The sequence below is a fragment of the Panthera tigris genome, chromosome F3 (genome assembly GCF_018350195.1).
Source record: "Panthera tigris isolate Pti1 chromosome F3, P.tigris_Pti1_mat1.1, whole genome shotgun sequence".
NCBI classification, from domain to species: Eukaryota; Metazoa; Chordata; class Mammalia; order Carnivora; family Felidae; genus Panthera; species Panthera tigris.
In genome coordinates, this window is record NC_056678.1 from 359,770 (window position 1) to 379,604 (window position 19,835).

Here is a 19,835-nt window from a genome sequence, read left to right on the forward strand (position 1 = left end):
GAGGGTGAGGATGAGAGTGGGAGTGGGAATTCTGGTAGTCAGAAAAGATCTGAGAGTGGCAAAAGGTGCCAAGTGAAAGATGAGAAGGACCGGTCGTGTAGACCGTGGCGAGGGACATTCCGGACAGAGAGGACCACAGATCATCGTTTTACTCCAATGTCTTAGAGTGACCAAGATGTAGGAAGACCCACTCCATCATCATAATCATTATGATTGTTGTGTGTAGAAAAGAAAATGTGCATACTGGAATAAGTGTTTGGCACATTTTAGGTGACTAAGACATAAATGTTCTTATACTTGCCGTTTGAATGCTTACTACACATTTTGAAGAGTTCCATACGTATATCTACAATTTTTTTGCTATTAGTTAATCGTAATTTTAAGAAAAGTTTTTCTTACTACTTTGCCATTCGATCCAACCTTTCTTTCATCAAGAAAAAGGTCAAGCCTTTGCTTACCTAAAGGAAGCAGCAGCTACAACAGTATTTTGTTTATACCCAACATGGTATACTCCAAAGTTTATCATGTGAGGTATGAATTGACACTGAAACAAATGTCTGCCATGTTATTAGAAGCAGTTTTAATTTATAGCAAGTATACTTTTAAAGAATTTGTTTCAATACTTATTTCAAATGTCCTTTTATTTTGGTCGGGAATGCAAAGGAAGGTGTTTTGTTAGTTCCTTTTTGAAATCTGCATACAAGTCAGGCTTCTGCCTTTGAAAGTATTCTGGCCTTCCTTGTTCAGTTTAGAGAGTCAATAGCCAAATGAAGATTCAAAGGTACGCTGAATCAAGAGAGCGTATATGAGGTATTTAAATGTTTTGGTTTTCAATACGTTTTTCTTATTTGTAAGTCTGATTGTTATTAAAATCATAAATTCAGATATTTTCTTGGAAAAGGATTAGGAAGTCTTCACGCAACTCATTACTGATGCTACTTTTAACAGAGTATGTGTGAGAAGCCCAACAAATATGTTCTTCATTTCTCTGGTGCTGCAGATCAGAAAGTGCAAAGTATATTAAATGGACAAGTAGAAGGTAAGACCAGTATTTTATTCAAAGGTTATTTGACAGAATGTTGATTTAAAACAGGAACACTGATATATTCTAATATCTAAAGAAAACCGCCTGTTAAGTGCATAGGAAACAGAAAGAGATGTGAAAAGGAGATAAGTTGCATATATGTGATGTCAGCAACAGATTAATTTGAGAGTGCCACCAAAGGAGCTAAATGACTAGTTCCCTTTCAAGATACTGGAAGGCCTAAGGACCTCAGGAAATAAGAGAAGAGCCAAAGAGGGAATGATGAGAACGGTGGAGACTACAGGGAGTAAATGAAGGAAAGTAAGCCGGTGTGTATTGTGTTTCTACTGGAAGGTGGTAAAATACACTCGTTCTTTAAAAGGAAGAGCAGACTATTTGAAATGCAGCAACACTATCAGGTGAGCTTCTAGTACCAGAATCTGTCAGAGTAGTATCCCAAAATGTTCCCACTCTTACTGTTATCCTCACTGTTGCGAAGACATTAAGGACTGACCTAGCTGATGATGCAGAGTTATGTCCTAACTACCATGGATGAACATAAGCATTTGTAGTCAGCGATAAATGTATATACGTTAATGCCATATAAAATGGGGGTATTTCATACGGTAGTAACATTTAGGGCAAAATAAGAGAATGGGAAGGAGGGTCAGATAGGGAGACATCAAGATAACTCATCTGACATTTTGGATGCAGTATTTTTGACTTTTATTTTGGCAATAACTGCCTTTACTAGGGGAACTATATTTTTAATTTTCTAAGAAATTAAGGAAAAGAAACAAAAAAAACTATGATCAGCAGTGTGTTTTCATATTCTGATAGTTCTGATTGTTCTAGAATGACCCCTGTTACTTCTTTGATTCCTATCTGACAGGAAAATGAACTAAGTCCTAGTTAGTTGGATAAAATTAACTGATTTTTCATATTTGAGAGGAACTTTTATATGGTAGAACATAGGGGCAATCACCAGGATTCTCTCTCTCTTTTTTGTTTCTTCTGAGTAAAATAGGATTGTTGCTTGTTTCACACTTTCTGACATCATGAATTCATCTATTCCTTTTAAATCTTTCTTCAAATGGATATATAGGAATGTAGGGATTTTCAAGGCAAATATCAAGAAAAAGAGATTCCAGGAAAGGTATTCTGTGACATAACCTTCTGACTGTAACCACGTGTAAGACATCAACCCAAATAATAAAATTTCATATAATGCAGTTGTGTTAGAGGCATCCCAACGACACCCAGATTTGATTATTCACTACAAGAGCTCACAGGACTCAGCATGTAGTTGCAGTCATGCCTGTTGTTTGGTATGGGGACAGGCTGGAAAGGCCAATCAGCACAGAGAAAAGGTGCATGGGGTGAAGTCCAGAGGAGACCAAGCGCAGGCTTCCAGGAATCCTATCTTTATGGAGTTAGCAGGATGTGCTAAATTCCTCCAGCATGAAATTAGGACAGCAGAAGTGAAATGTTGTCTGCCAGTACGAGGCTTATGGATACTCAGTGCCCGAGGTTTCATCAGATGCTAATCACATAGGCATCTTCTCCTTAGCATGTCCCCAAATTCCAGGTTTCCAGAAGGAAATGAAGTGTACGGCCTGAAGCACATTGATTGTACCAGCACTTAGGCAGAGTGAGCGACTCTTAACCAGCTAGGGAATGGTGGGAACCCTCCTGAAATCCAAGATCCCAGGGAACCACCAAGGGCCAGTCATTCAAGTAGGATGTTCGGAGGGTAGCCATCTTTGGCCCGCTGGATGAAACCTGTTCTGCATAGGAATTATAGCCCTGACTTAATTTTTGGTGGTGTCTTAAGATTTTATTTTACTAGCAAGTAATATGATGGTTACCATGGTACTGGTTTCAGTTTCATCATCCATATGAAGTAGGTATTTGCACAAAAATTGCTAGGGCAATATTAGTTCATTATAATCTTTTTTTATGTGGCTAAGCTTTCATTATGATTCTTAGATACGATCAACATAGTGATTTTCGATTTAAAATTAGAATAAAATCTCTTAATTATAAGGAAAACCCAGGTTTGATTCCTATAGTGCTGAATCCCTGTTTATAGTTATAAGATATTTGATCATATTCACCAATTGTTTTCTTGCCTAAGTATACAAATAACTTTTGTATTTTTGTATTTTGCTTTATGTATTTTCATATACTTCCATATGGGAGACAGTCCCCCTATTGTGTTACTTTGATCTCTGTCTTAATTTTCAAGGTGACTGTATCATGCGTTAATATATGCTAAGAGTAGCTTCAGTGGATACCATGTCTTGTTGTTGGTGTTGTTCTATACATTTAATAAGCCTTATTTTTTACACAAGTTTTAAGTTCACAGCAAAATATAATAGAAAGTACAGAGAGTCTCCATATACCATACCCCCGTACACGCCTAGCCTCCCCTGTTGTCAACATCTGGCACGACAGTGGTCCATTTTTAGTAGTATATTTTTTTCAGTTCCTTTGTTTAGTTTTGAGCGAGAGAGCATGCATATGTGTGAGCAGCAAAAGGGCAGAGGGAGAGGGGAGAAAGAATCCTGTGCTGTCAGCACAGAGCCTGATACAGGACTTGATCCCATGAACTGTGAGATCATGACCTGAGCTCAGATCCAGACTTGGACGCTGAACCAACTGAGCCACCCAGGCACCCTGAGAACAGTCGTGCATTTTATATGGACACTAACTCATCATTTTCAGGCAAAATCTCTGATTTGCATTAGTGTTCATCCTTGGTGTTATACATTCTGTGAGTTTTAACAAATGTGTAATGATGTGAATCCACCTTTGTGGTATCGTGTGAAAGAGTTTCACTGTCTTTAAAAGTCCTCTGTGCTGTGCCCCTTTATCCCTACATTCACCCCAACCCTTACCTCCGTAGCCTTGCTCTTTCCAGAGTGTCATATAGTTAGAATCATACAGTGGATATCTTTGAATGTTTAGAAAGTTAAACTTCCCTGGTCATTGAAGGTAGGCATTCAAGACATTCTTTGCCCTTTGTTTTGTTTTGTTGCTCTTCAGTAGAGGGTCTGATGACCTCTGCCTTACATGAAAAAAAGCATGATTTCTCTAGATGTGTGTCACCTAATGGGGAGGGTTGAGAAAAATGACATCATGAACCACTACATAGCACTCACATTGGGATCATCCTCCTCTGTGATGTGCGGTGGGTCTAGATAGACGCTCTAGCAATGGAAGGAGACAGTCTCAAGAGGTTAGAACTTTAACTGGAATGCCAAATCTTTCCTTCTTACCTTGCCATTGGAAATAAGGCCAGGGACAGTCTGTTTGCTATGGTTTGGCCATGCCGCAAAGTACAATAGCTATAGAGTCCACTTTATGAGGGGGTGTTTCATCCTAAAAGTGAACAGTGTCTGCTGAAGAGGGGGAAGTTCTGCCTTGTTACAGCAAACTAAAGGTATTCTCTTTCAACTCTAATAGTGGAAGTCCAGAAAAATCATGCTAGTTTCAGTTTGACATTGTCAGCTCATGATCATCATTGTCCTAACGATACCATTTTCCTCCAGTGTCATAGAGTCGGTCAGTGATGGTCATTGTAAACATCAGTTCACCTGTATGTGTCAAATTCTGATGAAACCCATTCTTGCTTTTGGTCAATAAAGAGGAGAAAGTAAGATTTCTTAGTGCTTTAAGCCTACCAATGGTGCAATTACCGTTCAGTGTAGTGTGGTTTCCAGGTGTGATCCCAAAGCAATACTTTTGAACAAATCATAAGCCGTACACTTGTAATTTCCTCTATTTTTCGATTGTTAATTTAACATGTATTTTGCTTTCTTCTTTAGGAGCAGATAAGAATGCTGAGGAAGACTCTATAACCAGGTAGGATTTTTATGGATTTGTAAAAATGACATTTGTTACTTTGATCTCTATCTTCATTTTCAAGGTGACTGTATCTTGCATTAATATACACTAAGAGTAGCTTCAGTGGATACCATGTCTTGTTGTTGGTGTTGTTCTATACATTTAATAAGCCTTATTTTTTACACAAGTTTTAAGTTCACAGCAAAATATAATAGAAAGTACAGAGAGTCTCCATATACCATACCCCCGTACATGCCTAGCCTCCCCTGTTGTCAACATCTTGCACGACAGTGGTCCATTTTTAGTAGTATATTTTTTTCAGTTCCTTGGGTTATTTTTGAGCGAGAGAGCATGCATGTGTGTGAGCAGCCAAGGGGCAGAGGGAGAGGGGAGAAAGAATCCTGTGCTGTCGGCACAGAGCCTGATGCAGGACTTGATCCTATGAACTGTGAGATCATGACCTGAGCTCAGATCCAGACTTGGACGCTGAACCAACTGAGCCACCCAGGCACCCTGAGAACAGTCGTGCATTTTATATGGACACTAACTCATCATTTTGAGGCCAAGTCTCTAATTTGCATTAGTGTTCAGCCTTGGTGTTATACATTCTTTGAGTTTTAACAAATGTGTAATGATGTGAATCCACCTTTGTGGTATCGTGTGAAAGAGTTTCACTGCCTTAAAAGTCCTCTGTGCTGTGCCCCTTTATCCCTACATTCACCCCAACCCTTACCTCTATAGCCTTGCTCTTTCCAGAGTGTCATATAGCTAGAATCATACAGTGGATATCTTTGAATGTTTAGAAAGTTAAACTTCCCTGGTCATTGAAGGTAGGCATTCAAGACATTCTTTGCCCTTTGTTTTGTTTTGTTGCTCTTCAGTAGAGGGTCTGATGACCTCTGCCTTCCATGAAAAAAAGCATGATTTCTCTAGATGTGTGTCACCTAATGGGGAGGGTTGAGAAAAATGACATCATGAACCACTACATAGCACTCACATTGGGATCATCCTCCTCTGTGATGTGCGGTGGGTGTAGATAGATTCTCTAGCAATGGAAGGAGACAGTCCCAAGAGGTTAGAACTTTATCAAAGTGGAATGCCAAATCCTTCTTACTAACCTTGCCATTGGAAATAAGGTCAGGGAGAGTGTGTTTGCTATGGTTTGGCCATGCTGCAAAGGACAATAGCTATAGAGCACACTTTGTGAGGGGGTGTTCCATCCTAAAAGTGAACAGTCTCTACTGAGGGGCTGGGGAAGTTCTGCTGTGTTAGAGCAAAATAAACATACTCTCTTTCAACTCCTCTAGTAGTGGAAGTCCAGAAAAATCATGCTAGTTTCAGTTTGACATTGTCAGCTCATGATAATCATTCTCCTAACGATACCAATTTCCTCCAGTGTCACAGAGTCGGTCAGTGATGGTCATTGTAAACATCAGTTCACCTGTAGGTGTCAAATTCCGATAAAACCTATTTTTTTGCTTTTCGTCAAAGAGAGGAGAAAGTAAGATATCTTAGTGCTTTATCCCTACCAATCGTATAATTACCATTCAGTGTAGTGTGGTTTCCAGGTGTGGTCCCAAAGGAATACTTTTTAACAAATCATAAGCCATACACTTGTAACTTCCTATATTTTTCGATTGTTGATTTAACATGTATTTTGCTTTCTTCTCTAGGAGCAGATAGGAATGCTGAGGAAGACTCTATAACCAGGTAGGATTTTTATGGGTTTTAAAAATGACATTTGTGGGGCGCCTGGGTGGCGCAGTCGGTTAGGCGTCCGACTTCAGCCAGGTCACGATCTCACGGTCCGTGAGTTCGAGCCCTGCATCGGGCTCTGGGCTGATGGCTCGGAGCCTGGAGCCTGTTTCCGATTCTGTGTCTCCCTCTCTCTCTGCCCCTCCCCCGTTCATGCTCTGTCTCTCTCTGTCCCAAAAATAAATAAAAAACGTTGAAAAAAAATTTTTTAAAAAATAAAATTAAAAATAAAAATAAAAATGACATTTGTTGGGGCACCTGGGGGACTCAGTCAAAGAGTGTGACTCTTGATTTCAACTCAGGTTTGTGAGTTCAAGCCCGCGTCGGGTTTTGCGCTGACAGGCTCCTTGGGATATCTTTCCTTCTCTCTGTGCGCACTCATCCTCAAAGTATAAAGGAATTAAATGAAATGAAAGGAAAGGAAATGAATGAAGTGAAAATTATGTGTTTCCTAAGGGAACGCAGAGAACAAAAGCAGTTGTTGAGTGTTCTACCCTGGACTAGACACTATATCCTATGCGTAACATCTGTTCAGTTATATAGTCATTGCATAGCTTTGCAAAGTAGCTGTGTTATTGTAGCCTACTTTTTATTTCTTTGGCAAGTGTGGTTCAGGGAGGTGGATTACTCGCCCCATGATTCCATAGTTAATGGGTAGCTGGGGGGCTTTGCCCGTCAGCTTGTGTAGCTTCCACATCCATTCTCTGGTTCCTCAGCAGCACTGAGATGAAGATCCTGATCCTAGGGCAGATCAACTCAGAATGTCAAAGGTAAGGATGTCGGAACTCTAATTTAGGGTTTTCTTAAGAACCCAGGTTACTCCAAGCATTTGCCCTTATATATGTGACCACTAGTGCTGACAAAAGTCATTAGTGCAGTGGTAACTAGTCCCTTGTTTTTACCATCAGAGATTTTAGGGTGGATGTCAGCTATGGCCATGGTGTCACGGCTTTCACATAATAAGCAAGATCTCGTCAGGCAGCGCCTTAGATATGGTGATATCTCCTCTTCTTGAGACAAATAATTTTTCTGTAAGGGAAGGATATCTAGTTGTAGACCATGTTACGTTAATTAAATTCAGCCTCTGTTTCGAGGATATTGCTATATGATTCTCTGTTGCCTAAGTTCCCAGTCTGGTTTCCCTTTGGGCTAGTACCCTTGACTAGTTCTAGGAAGCTTTTTCTTTGTTTGGAGATGTTTTTTCCCATGACTTTTCTGTACTGTGTTTTTGCCTTTTTACTTTCTTCTCTGGTTTTCTTGGTATTTCTTTTTCTTTTTCCATTAATTTTTCCACTTCTGCCAGTGAAGGACTCTCCACTTTTCCAGAAGCCAAATCAAAAGCACTTAGAATCTCACGATTTAGGGAACCTCAGAGATTAATTCATCAAAATACCCTCTGGTACTTCAACCTCTGTTTAAGCTCCTTGCCCAATGGTTGTTTCCATGGAGAATTTGAAACTCAAAAGAGATTGAAGTGACCTATTTGGATATGATAAGTGACAGAAATGAGATTTCAATTCGGGTTCTTTTCTTTCTTTCTTTCTTTCTTTCTTTCTTTCTTTCCTTTCTTTCTTTGTTTTTTGTCTTCATCTGGCAGGCAAATATTTTAATAATAGAAAGCTGGAGAGTGGGTCTAATGAATACAATGAAGGAGAGTAAGAATCGAATTAGCAGAGGAGACCAGGTTTCAAGAAGAACAACACTGAGTTGGATAGGAATAAGAGTTTTAGAAGACATGTCAGAATATGGGGGTTTATGCCAAGTGAGATAAAGGTGAAAGACAGGAATGAAGGACCCAGGATTAGGGGAGTTGTTTAGAAAGGCATATTCAAATAGAGAGTTCAAGAGGGTCGTGACCAGGTTTCTGGTTTTGTGCGTGTTGTGTTCATTGAAGGTGCGAGCATACCTCAGATTTTCTGTTGAGAGAGATTAAAAATCATTTGAGCTGCTGGGAAGAGTCTGTTTACAGCAAATAGAACTATGATATCATCTACTTCAACCCCAACTTAGGGAGGATGGCTTAGATCCTTTGAAGGAATTGGGGGTGGAGGGTGGAGATTCTGAACAACAGAGATGTATGGCCCGAGGCAAGCTGTCTCCTCACTCCACCTCTTTTCCTAAATCTGTGATGCCCTTCCCATGTACCTGTAGGGCTGGGCAGGGGTAGGACTGACTTGTCAAATCAGTAAGGGAGCTTCATCTGGATAGGTGATAACATGCCTATGTTCAGGTGACTGTGCGGATGACTGAGACTCCCAATTCGCTTGTTTTCCAGGAGCAGGACATGGCTCCTACCCTCGGTCATTTGAGCCCATTCTTGTACGAGTCTGTGCCTTCATAGGCTAAAGATTGAAAGGTTGGAGAATGCCACTGAACCGTGCCGAAGAGTGATGTAGGAGTGGGAGCTCATCGGGAAGAAAATATTCAGGCAGCGTATAGAGAAATAGAGGCACAACTACCAGGACCATTTTGATCACAGTGTCTCTCCTTGGGTAGCTGAATGCCCCTGAAGGCTTGGAAGGTCTTGCTAGTTATTATGGACCTAAATAAGGCAAGAGCAGTGGAGGAACAAAGTTGGCCTTGGGAACTTTTAATCTTTTAATCTCTAGTTAGTACTTCCACTCATAACATAGAAACCTTAACTTTGGTATATTTACTTAAACGGAGGTCTACCTGACACACAATGTAATATGTGATGCAACAACTCTGGATGTTCCACGATGCTCGCCATAAGCGTAGCTCCCGTCTGTTAATGTATGATGCTATGACGATACCACTGACTAGATTCCCTGTGCTGTACCTTTGAGCCTTGTGATTTATTCATTCTATAACTGGAACCCTGAACTTCCCTCTCCCCTTCACCCACTTTGTCCATCCCCTCACCTCCCCTCCCTTCTGGCAACAGTCAATTCTCTGCATTTATGGGTCTGTTTCTGCTTCTTCTCTGTTTGTTCATTTGTTCCCCTTTTTAGATTCTACATAGAAGTGAAATCATATAGGATTTGTCTTTCTCTGACTTATTTCACTTAGCCTCATACCGTCTAGGTATATCCATGATGTTGCAGATGGCAAGATCATTCTGTTTTATAGCTGTGTAATATTCCATTGTGTGTGTGTGTGTGTGTGTGTGTGTGCGTATGTGCGTGTGTGTGCGTGGTCTGTTCATGTATTGGTGGACACTTGGGTTGCTTGCATATCTTGTCTATCGTAAATAAGGCTATAATAAAGATAGGGGTGCATATATCTTTTCAAATTAGTATTTCCATTTCCCTTGGGTAGATAAATACCCAGTAGTGGAATTAGTGGATCCTATGGTGTTTGTATTTTTAATTTGTTGAGGCCCGTCCATACTGGCTTTCACTGTTACGATACCAATTTACATCCCGTGAGCAGTGCACAAGGGTTGTTTTTTTCTCCACACCCTGAGCATCCCTTGTTTCCTGTGTGGTGAAACTGAGCCATTCTGACAGATGTGAGGTGAGAAGTCATTGTGGTAAGTTTATAGATTTAATTTTCAACCATTTCAGAGAATTCCCTGCCTGTCACCCTTGGTTATGGAAACTCAGAGTGGGTCTTTCCTGGAGATTTCACAGGTTAGGAGAGGTAGAGGCAAAATAGAGAACTGAAAGCTTTTTTAAAACGGGGTCCAAATTTTGAAAGACCTGTATTCTGGAAACCGTAAAACACTGATGAAAGAAATTGAAGTTGACAGAAACAAAGAGAAAGACATCCGATGCTCATAGACGGGAAGAATACATATTTTTAAAGTGTTGGGGCGCCTGGGTGGCTCAGTCGGTTAAGCGTGTGACTTCAGCTCAGGTCACGATCTCGCGGTACGTGAGTTCGAGTCCCGCGTCGGGCTCTGGGCTGATGGCTCAGAGCCTGGAGCCTGCTTCCGATTCTGTGTCTCCCTCTCTCTCTGCCCCTCCCCCATTCATGCTCTGTCTCTCTCTGTCTCAAAAATAAATAAACACTAAAAAAGTTAAAAAGAAATAAAAAAATAAATGAAGTGTGTACACTACCCAAAGCAATCTACAGATGTAATGCAATCCCTGTCAACATACCAATAGCATTTGTCACAGAGCTAGACAATCAATCCTAAACGTTGTATAGAACCACAAAGACCTTGAACGGCCAAAGCAATATTGTGAAAGAGGAAAACTGGAGGTATCGCAATCTCAGCTTTCAAGTTTTATTCCAAAGCTGTAGTAATCCTAACAGTATGGTGGGTACTGGCGTAAAAAATAGCCACATAGCTCAATGGAATAGAACCGAAAACCTAGAAATAAATCCACAACTGCATGGTCAGTTAATGTTCCCCAAACAGGAAAGACTATCCAGTGGGGAAAAGGCAGTCTCTTCACCAAATGGTGTTGGGAAAACTGGACAGGTCACATGCCAAAGAATGAACCTGGACCAATTTCTTTACCATACACACAAATAAACTCAAAATGAATTAAAGACCTAGGTGTGAGACTTGAAACCATAAAATATCCTTGAAGAGACCACAGGCCATCATTTCTCTCAATTTGGCTATAGCAACATTTTACTCATTATGTCTCCTGAGCCAAGGGAAATAAAGCAAGAATAAACTTTGGGGACTACATCAAACTACAAAGATTTTGCATAGTGAAGGAAACGGTAAAACTAAAAGGCAACCTCTGGGATGGGAGAACATATTTGCAAATGTTTTGCAAATCCAGTAAAGGGTTAGTATCCACAATGTATAAAACATTGATACAAGTCAACACCCCCCGCTTCCAGAAAACCCCAGTTTCAAAATGAGCAGAAGACATAACCAGACATTTTTCCAAAGACAACATACAGATGGTCAACAGACACATGAAAAGATGCTCCCCCAAACTGCAACGAGATACCACATCACACCTGTCAGAATGGCTAAACTCCAAGACACAAGAAGCAAGTGTTTGCGAGGATGTGGAGACAAAGGAACCCTCTTGCAGTGTTGGTGGAAATGCAAATGGGTGCGGCCCCTGTGGAAAGCAGTATGGAGTTTCCTCAAAAACTTAAAAACAGAACTCTCCTATGATCCAGTAATTACACTACTGGATACTACCCAAGAGAATACAAAAACACGAATTCCACGGGACACACGCAGCCCTGTGTTTATTGCAGCATTATTTCCAATAGCCAGCACAAGGGTCCATTGACAAATGAGTGAACGAAAAAGAAGTCCTATATGTATGTACGTGTGTGTATATGTATATCCATACACGCACACACACACACACCGCACACACACACTGGAATATTACTGAACCATAAAAAATTGAAATCTTGCCATTTGCAATGACCTGGATGGAGCCTGAGATTAGTGGGTTAAGAAAAGTCAGGGAAAGACAAATACCATATGATTTTACTCATGTAGCACTTAAGAAACAACGAATGAGCAAAGGGAGAAAAAAAGGAGAGACAAACCAAGAAATAGGCTCTTAACTGCCGAGAACAAACAGATGGTTTCCAGAGAGGAGGTGAGTGGTGGGAGGGGTGAAGGAGGTGATGGGGATGAAGGAGTGTCCTTGTCATGATGAGCACGGGGTGAGTATGGATTTGGTAAATCACTATATTGTACAACTTAAACTAATAAGACACTGGATGTTACTGTTACTGGAATTAAAATAAAACTTAGTGAAAAAAACAGAGGCCAACTTTTAATTATACCAAGAGACTTCGTTGAATAAACAGATAGCTGACCTTTCCCTTAATTTTTGAAATTTTGTTTTTAAATAAATGAACATGTTTTTCTTGTATATTTTTGCTCTAAAGGCTTTCCGACAAACCTGGTCCTGATGATTCATGGCCTACATCAGCTAGCCAAGACTTAGATTTCGGTACCAAGGTAAAGTACCCTCCTGTGACACTCACTTTCCTGCTCTGAATTTAGTTTTCTCCCTTATTTACTCTGAAAATTTAAGAGTAGCCTGTGCATCATCATTTTATGTGTGTAATGGAAAGTTAGCAAGAACAAACCCCTTGACAGATACATGACACGTTGGATTTTTTGTTTTGTTTTGTTGTACTTTGGTAAATCCTAGAGGTGGAGGCTGAGAAAAGAATGGGCTGGAAAATATATAATGACCGTCAAATTATATTGGGAAAAGCTTTCCCATAATGGAGGAAATATGATATTTGGTTAAGGATAAGGATTCTTGCTGTGATAGTAACATGACTGATAATACTCATGCCTAAATGAAATTTTATTGGATCCAATTGTCTATTGTAGGTTGCCCCCGCCCCGGGCAATTTTTATTTTGAGAGAGAGATACAGGATTTTCCTTTGTCTCTATCTTTTGTTCTACATTTAGACTAAAATAATATTAGAAAATGTAGAAACTTAGATGTTTACATTATTTCTCAACATTTACCTTACAAAGGTGTTTCCCTGTATTTTTGAAATAACTCCATGAAGAGTAAGTTAAAATGGTGCATCTCCCTGAAGAATACATATTTTGCTGAAAAGAGTAGCTCTATGAGCAGAGGCTCTTCATAGCCAAGTTGTCAAATTTCTAATTTCAGAAATCTTTCCTATTCTAGCTTTTAAAAATATCTCCTCCTAGTCCTTGTGTCAGATTCTAAAATTTAAGTTTCAGACATCTGATATTTTGTTAAATATTCATTTCAAAGCCCCTAAATCATTATAAGCTACTGGAGGTTAGGAAACACACTTGTTTGAGCTCCTAGAATGAAGTCTTGCTTGTAAGAAGCAACGTCATAGTTGTTGAATGTGAATAAAGGAGTAGGGAAATGGAATTCCGTAGAATGGAATTTGAAAAGTAATGAAATACGCATGATATATCACAATTAAATATGTGAATTTAAAAAGTAAGGTCAGTTTGTATTCCGTTTTGGTGTTTAATATGTATAAACGCAAATGAATTCTATTGAGGAAATCAGGAGTTACATACGAAAGAAGGTTGCAGTATATTTTTAGTATCCTCCCATTGTGAGCTTAGAATTGCAGAGAAAAAGTCCTCAGCCTTTGTTTTTTCAACCCCATCTGTGTCCCATTATATGCATCCTTTGAAGGTTCACATTTCTTCCTAGAATACTCATTCCCAATTCTTTCTCCATAGTGAAAGTTGTTGTGTTAGGAACCTTTCTTTTTCTGTTCTTCTCTTAGTCTAGTAATAATTTACAGCTTTTATGAAGCAACAGATGCCAGTAATTGAAAAATTTATTTTATAGTGAAAAAACTTAAATTCTTTATTACAGTATATATAACCAGATAACTGTAGAGTGATAAAAGTCAGTATTATTAAGGATATACTGTGAATGAAAACCTCTGTTTTATGTATAGATTATATATGTATGTTTAAAAGGTTTAAAAGAGACTATTGTTCATAGAATATTCCCAATCCTACTTATGTACCTGTTAAAAAATATATGTTGTTTCCACTTACCTTATTTTGCTCACATTTTTCCTTTTCTTCCTTGTCTTAAGCTCATGCTTGATTGATTGGTCATGTCTTATTTTTTTTTCCTTTTTTTTTTCTTCTCCCCCCATGCTTTTTAAGGTATTTTTTTTTAAGTTTATTTATTTTGGAGAGAGAGAGAGAGACAGAGTGCAAGTGGGGTAGGGGCAGAGACAGAGGGAGACACAGAATCCAAAGCAGGCTCCAGGCTCCGAGCTGTCAACACAGAGCTCAATGAAGGTCTCACACCCACAACCGTGAGATCATGACTCATGAGCTGAAGTTGGACGCTGAACTGACTGAGCCACCGACGTGTCCCCCCCCCCACCATGCTCTTTTTTAATGGTTTACCCCTACCCTAATATTTCCTTGCAGAAAACATTTCTTTAGTGTCTGTTCTCTTAGTACATCACTTTCTGTCAACTCCATTGTCAACATATTGGTTATGGAATTCTACTGTCTGTGTGTGGTTTTCATCCATGACTCATTGCCTCACAAGGTTTGTTATTCTTTTTTTCTCTTTTTTGGAAGGAGCCGAGCTAAATGTTTTTGTAATGTTTGTATTTCTCTTGGAAAGGGAGGAAGAGAGAGAAAGAATGAGCAAGTGCTCGTTGTTGTGATCTGAAAATATGCAAGGTACGATCTCAGTCCTTTTATATTTGTGGAGGGCTGTTTTGTGACCCAGGATGTCACTTATATTGGAGAATGTTCTATGTGCACTTAAGAAGAATGTGCATTCTACTGCTGTTGGATGAAAAGATCTCAATATATCGGTATTGATATCCAGGTATATAAATGTATATATGAAGGTCAATATATATCTATGTGTACCTGAATACATCTGGTCCAGTGACACATTGGATCTGTGTTTCCTTACTGATTTTCTGCCTTGACGATCTGCCTATTGCCATGCGTGGAGTCTTAAGGTCGTCTACAATCATGGTATTTGTATGTATACATTTATTCATGTTTGTGATTAATCGATTCATATAAGTGGGCGTTTCACTTTGGGGCATAAACGTTTGCAATTGTTAGGTCCTCTTGATGGATAGACCCCTTAATTATGATAAAAAGCCCTTCTGAATCTGTTACTACCGTCTTTGGTTTAAAATCTAGTCTGTCTGGTGGAAGTATGGCGACTCCAGCTTTCTTTTGACTTCTAGTAGCATGATAGGTTGTTCCCCACACCTTCACTTTGAATCTGGAGGTGTCCTGGGGTCTAAAATCAGTGTCTTGTTGACAGCATATAGATGGATCTTGTTCTTTGGTTTTGTTTTGTGTTTTATCCGTTCTGATTCCCTGTGTCTTTTGATTGGGGCATTGAGTCCATTGACATTCAGAGTGATTAGTTAAAGATATGGCTTTAGTGCCATTGTGTTATCTGAAGGTTTCATGCTTTTGGTGAGGCCTCTGGTCCTTTGTCGTCTCTGCTGCTTTCCACTCACAGAGTCACTCCTTAGGATCTCCTGCAGGGCTGGTTTAGTGGTCATGAACTGCATTAGGTGTTGTTTGTCTGGGGAAGCCTTTCTCTCTCTTTCTATTCATATGACAGCCTTGCTGGGGAAAGCATTCTTCGCTGCATATGTTCCCATTCAGCACATTGACTGTTTCCTACCCCTCCCTTCTGCCCTGCCAAGTTTCATTGGACAGGTCTGCTGCTACCCTTATGTGTCTTCCCTTGCAGATTAAGCCCCGTTTGTCCCAAGCTGCTTTCAGAATTCTCTCTTGATCTTTGTATTTTTCCGGTTTCGCTTTGACATGTCGTGGTGTTGACCTGGTTTTGTTGATTTGGAAGGGAATTCTCTGTGCCGCCAGGACTTGGATGCCTGTTTCCTTCCCCAGATGAGGGGGTTCTCAGCTACAAGTTGTTCAAATAAACCTTCTGCCCCTTTCTCTCACTCTTCTTCTTCTGTGACCCCTATGATGTGGCTATTATTTCATCTCACCGAATCAGTTAGATCTCTAGTACCTGCCTCGTGGTCTAGTAATTTCCTTTCTTTCCTTTCTCTGCTTCATCTTTGTCCATAATTTTATCTTCTGTTTCACTGATTCTGTCTGCTGCTTCTCCCATCCTTGCTGTCACTGCATCCAATTTATTTTGTAACTCGTTTACATTTTATTTTCAGCATTCATCCTGACGATTTTTTAGGTCCTTGATCTCTGAAGCAGTAGATTGTCTGCTGTCTTCTATGCTTGGTTTCAAGCCCAGCTATGCGTCTTATGAGTGTTCTTCCCAAAACGTGCTCAGATATATTGTTTCTGTCTCTTTTGTGCACTTCTCTGGCTGTCCTTTCGTCCTGGATTTTTTTTTGAGGAGAATTCTTCAATTTCGTCGTTTTGGCCAGATTCCTGCCCTTTATGTGTTTTAATAGCTTGTTCTGTGTCCCACACCTGCGAGTACTACTATATTAAAAAGGGGTCCTACACGGTCCAGGGCCTGGCAGTTGAACAAATGTTTTTGGAGTGTGTTGTGTGCACTCTTTTGGTGCATCTTTGGCTGCTTTTCTTGCTACTTGGAGTGGTGGCTTGGGCCTTCCACCAGGTGTGCTTTGATTTGTTTGTTGAAGTAATCCTGGAAAAAAGGAGAAGAGGGTGGTGAAGAATCCTTAGCCCAAACAAAGCGATAAATGACAGGAGTGGAAAAAAAGACCAGGCAGTGACTCAAAGGAGCTATAGGGCTTAATGCAGAAAGAGAAGGAGGAAAAGGAAGAAGGAGATCTGGAAAGGTATGGAGAAAATGCCCGATCAAACAAACAAACAATCAGAACAGAGGAACAAAGAGAAAAAAATATATATATAATTAGCTTTGACTGAAAATCAACTCGAGACTACTAGGCTGATCCCAACGGGAGAAGAGGAAAGAGGAGAGTAGAAAGACAAAAAAGGGAAAAAGAGGAGAAAGGGACAGAAAAGGAAAGAAAAGAGGGGCGCCTGGGCGGCTCATTTGATGAAGTGTCCGAGTCTTGAATTTGGCTCAGGTCATGTTGTCGCTGTTGGTGGGTTCGATACCCCCACCAGCCTCTGCAGTGAGCATGGATCCTGCTCGGATTCTGTCTCTCTCTCCCTCTCTCTGTACCTCTCCTGCTTGATCACTCACTCTCTCTCTCAAAATACAGAAATAAACATTAAAAAAGAAAAGATAAAAAGAACAATAATTCAAATGAAAACAAACAAACAAACTCAGATACGAAACCAGAGGAGAGTTGTCTGTTGGTGCCTGGGACTGGTGGCTGTGCTGGTCTAGGGGAGGGGCTGTCTGGTCCCATCAGTGTCAGTCTCACTCCCATAGAGAAGCAGTTACCAGGCACAGAGAGGCAGGGTTTGGTGTAATGGGCCTGCCTCCGCTGAGGCTCACTGTCCGTTCCCTGAAGCCCCACGATGTAGGTCATGGGGAGAGAAATGGTGACACCCCAATCTCTCCTGCCCACACGAGGTGTCTCAAAACTCACTGTTCAGGCCGTCCTCACGGAATAGCCTGCGGGGCTGGCTTGCCTGGCTGCACAGTCTCCTGTGCTCCCTGAGCACTGAGTTGGGATTCAAAACCCTGTAGGATCCCGCTTTGCTCGGACCTGGTTCTGGAGTAGCGCCACTCTGCGCAGTGGACAGAGGGCCTCTGGCTCGTGCCTGCAGGGTCTTTTTCCCTTGGGCAGGGCAATACCTCCCCTTTCCACCATACTCAAGGTGTTCTCTCCCAGTGTAGCCCTGAGATTGCTACCAAGCCTAGGGGCGGCTCCCTCCCCACCAGGCATGGGAGGTGGTAGCTCTTTTCTAGAGAAAGTCTGGCAACCTTGAAAATTCTGGTTTTTAGCCTCTAAGGCTGTTTTGCAAAGTAGAAACTGGCTCTCTGGACCTCTCCTTGGTCTGTGGTCCAGACAGGTTTTCTCATATCCAAATGCACTTCCCGCAGCCCCTCTCTCTACCTTCCTTTGGTTTCTCCACCAAAGGGCTTCCCCCACTCCATGCCTGTGCTGCCCATTTTATGTCTCCCAATTCGCATACACACCCTTCTGTCCCGCCGAGCTGTCTGTTTGCACCTGTGGAGATTTTTCTGTCCCTCTGCAGCCTGTACTCCTGGTATTCCGAGTGTTGTGACCTCAATACTGCTGTGTTTGAGGGACAAGGGAAATTCTGATCCCCCTCCTCTGCCATCTTAACTCCTCCCGCCTCCTTTTACTTTCCTTTTCACAACTTCAGAGTTCTGTGTAGGTTTGCATTATATCAGTTTAATATGTTTTCTAGATATTTATGATGGGCTTTTTTCTTACTTGAACTGTATTGATCTTAATTTTCTGTCTTTTCTTTTTTTAAAGTTTATTCATTTATTAATTGGAGAGAGAGACAGAGAGAGCACCAGTGGGGAGGGGCAGAGAGACAGAGGGAGAGAGAGAAAATCCCAAGCAGACCCTGCACTGTCAGCGCAGAACCAGATGGGGGGCTTGAACCCGTGAACTGTGAGATCATGCCCGGAGCCAAAATCAAGAGTCAGGTGCTAACTGACTGAGGCATTCAGGCGGCCCTAACGTGTTCTTCCTACGTCCCCTGGGTACTTTAAATTTAATATGCCCTAGTTTAAAGACATTGTTTCTGATGCTTTCCCTTTCCTCTTTCCTGACTCTTTGTAATCTGCTCTGTCATTTGTGTTCCCTAGTCTGATAAATAGCATCCCTGAAACAGGAAAAGTCCTGGACTCCGAACTTCCCTGAAATGACCGCATGCTGTCACTCACCACATTCGATAGTTTGTACCTGCTTACCATTTTTTGTATGTTAGTCCTGTAATTCACTCTCTCACCTATAATTTTGCAGTACTCTTCTGGTTTTGCTTCCTTTACATTCCTCCTACATTGCTTCCAGAGTGACCTTTCTAAAATATTCTTGTGACAATGTCATTCCTCTGCTTATTCAATGGATCCCCATTATCTGAAGGAGAAAATTCATGTTCTAGCATAACACTGCTCCCCCCCCCTTTTTTTTTTTGGTTTCGTCCTCATGTTCCAGTAATCTCTATCTATCCCATTGCCAATAACTCTGTTCCAGTTTTGCCATATCGCATAGGTGTTGTCACTTACTATATTATTTCATACTTGATCCTTTTGCTCCTTCTAGAATGCCCTTCACACCCTCCCTGTGCACTTTGTGTGTCTTTTAAGATACAGCCCTATCTTCCCAGTGTTTGCTGAGCTTCCCAACTGTAAGTGTTTCCTCCTTTGTGCGTTCACTGTATGTTATTCACTTCCCTTGTAGAACTAGTGGATGGTATTTTTCTGTCCTTACCTGTTTTCATGCATCTCTACCGCTACTAGCATATAGAACAGACTCTGTCTTTGATTTCTATTTCCAGCTCTGCCCCGGATCGTGGCTATGACTTGACAGATACAGTATGTGCCTGTCTTTCTGAGTGGGTGAGTGTGTGACCAAATGAATTAATGTGATATTTTTCTGAAGTTGGGTTTTTGTTTTGTGCTTTTTTTCTAGGAAGGAACAGCAAAGTCAGCAATGGAAGCAAAGGAAGATGGTGTTGGTATTATTGAAAATGTGCCACCAGAGCAAACAGTTAATGGCAGTTTGACTTCTGCTGGTGCAGTGCATAAAAATGACAGAAGTGGTAAGCTAGTGAATCTCTGTGAGTTGTTTTCCTATGATTAAATGCTAGTACGAGAAAAATCTGAAAGTATGTAGATCCAAATATATTATCCTTTATTCGTGAAGATATTTTTCTCTTGCTATCTTTCTTTATAAGTATCCCAAGTACGACCCCCTTTTACTTCTGGAAAA

The 19,835-nt window shown here is 40.8% G+C and overlaps 1 protein-coding gene across 2 annotated transcripts; it reads left to right on the top strand.

The window, feature by feature from the left end:
• Positions 1–869: 869 nt before the first annotated feature.
• LOC122235898 (putative ankyrin repeat domain-containing protein 26-like protein) lies at positions 870–19,813 on the top strand. 2 transcript variants are annotated; one of them, XR_006214015.1, is made up of 5 exons: positions 874–1,039; positions 4,855–4,891; positions 6,547–6,583; positions 12,416–12,488; positions 19,536–19,679. XR_006214015.1 is itself a non-coding variant. In XM_042976451.1 (4 exons), the coding sequence occupies exons 1-4, from the start codon at positions 952–954 to the stop codon at positions 19,704–19,706; spliced, it is 369 nt and encodes a 122-aa protein (XP_042832385.1). In that variant the 5' UTR covers positions 870–951; the 3' UTR covers positions 19,707–19,813. The 2 variants fall into 2 exon arrangements, 1 of the variants encoding a protein (XP_042832385.1); XM_042976451.1 differs by lacking the exon at positions 6,547–6,583 and having other exon boundaries at positions 870–1,039; positions 19,536–19,813.
• Positions 19,814–19,835: the final 22 nt, after the last annotated feature.

Bases quoted from the DNA above. Each gene is read 5' to 3' on its own strand.
- LOC122235898 (XM_042976451.1), top strand. From the start codon at position 952: ATGTGTGAGAAGCCCAACAAATATGTTCTTCATTTCTCTGGTGCTGCA. The intron at 1,040-4,854 runs GTAAGACCAGTA...TTTCTTCTTTAG, and splicing joins ATTAAATGGACAAGTAGAAG to GAGCAGATAAGAATGCTGAG. The intron at 12,489-19,535 runs GTAAAGTACCCT...CTTTTTTTCTAG, and splicing joins ACTTAGATTTCGGTACCAAG to GAAGGAACAGCAAAGTCAGC.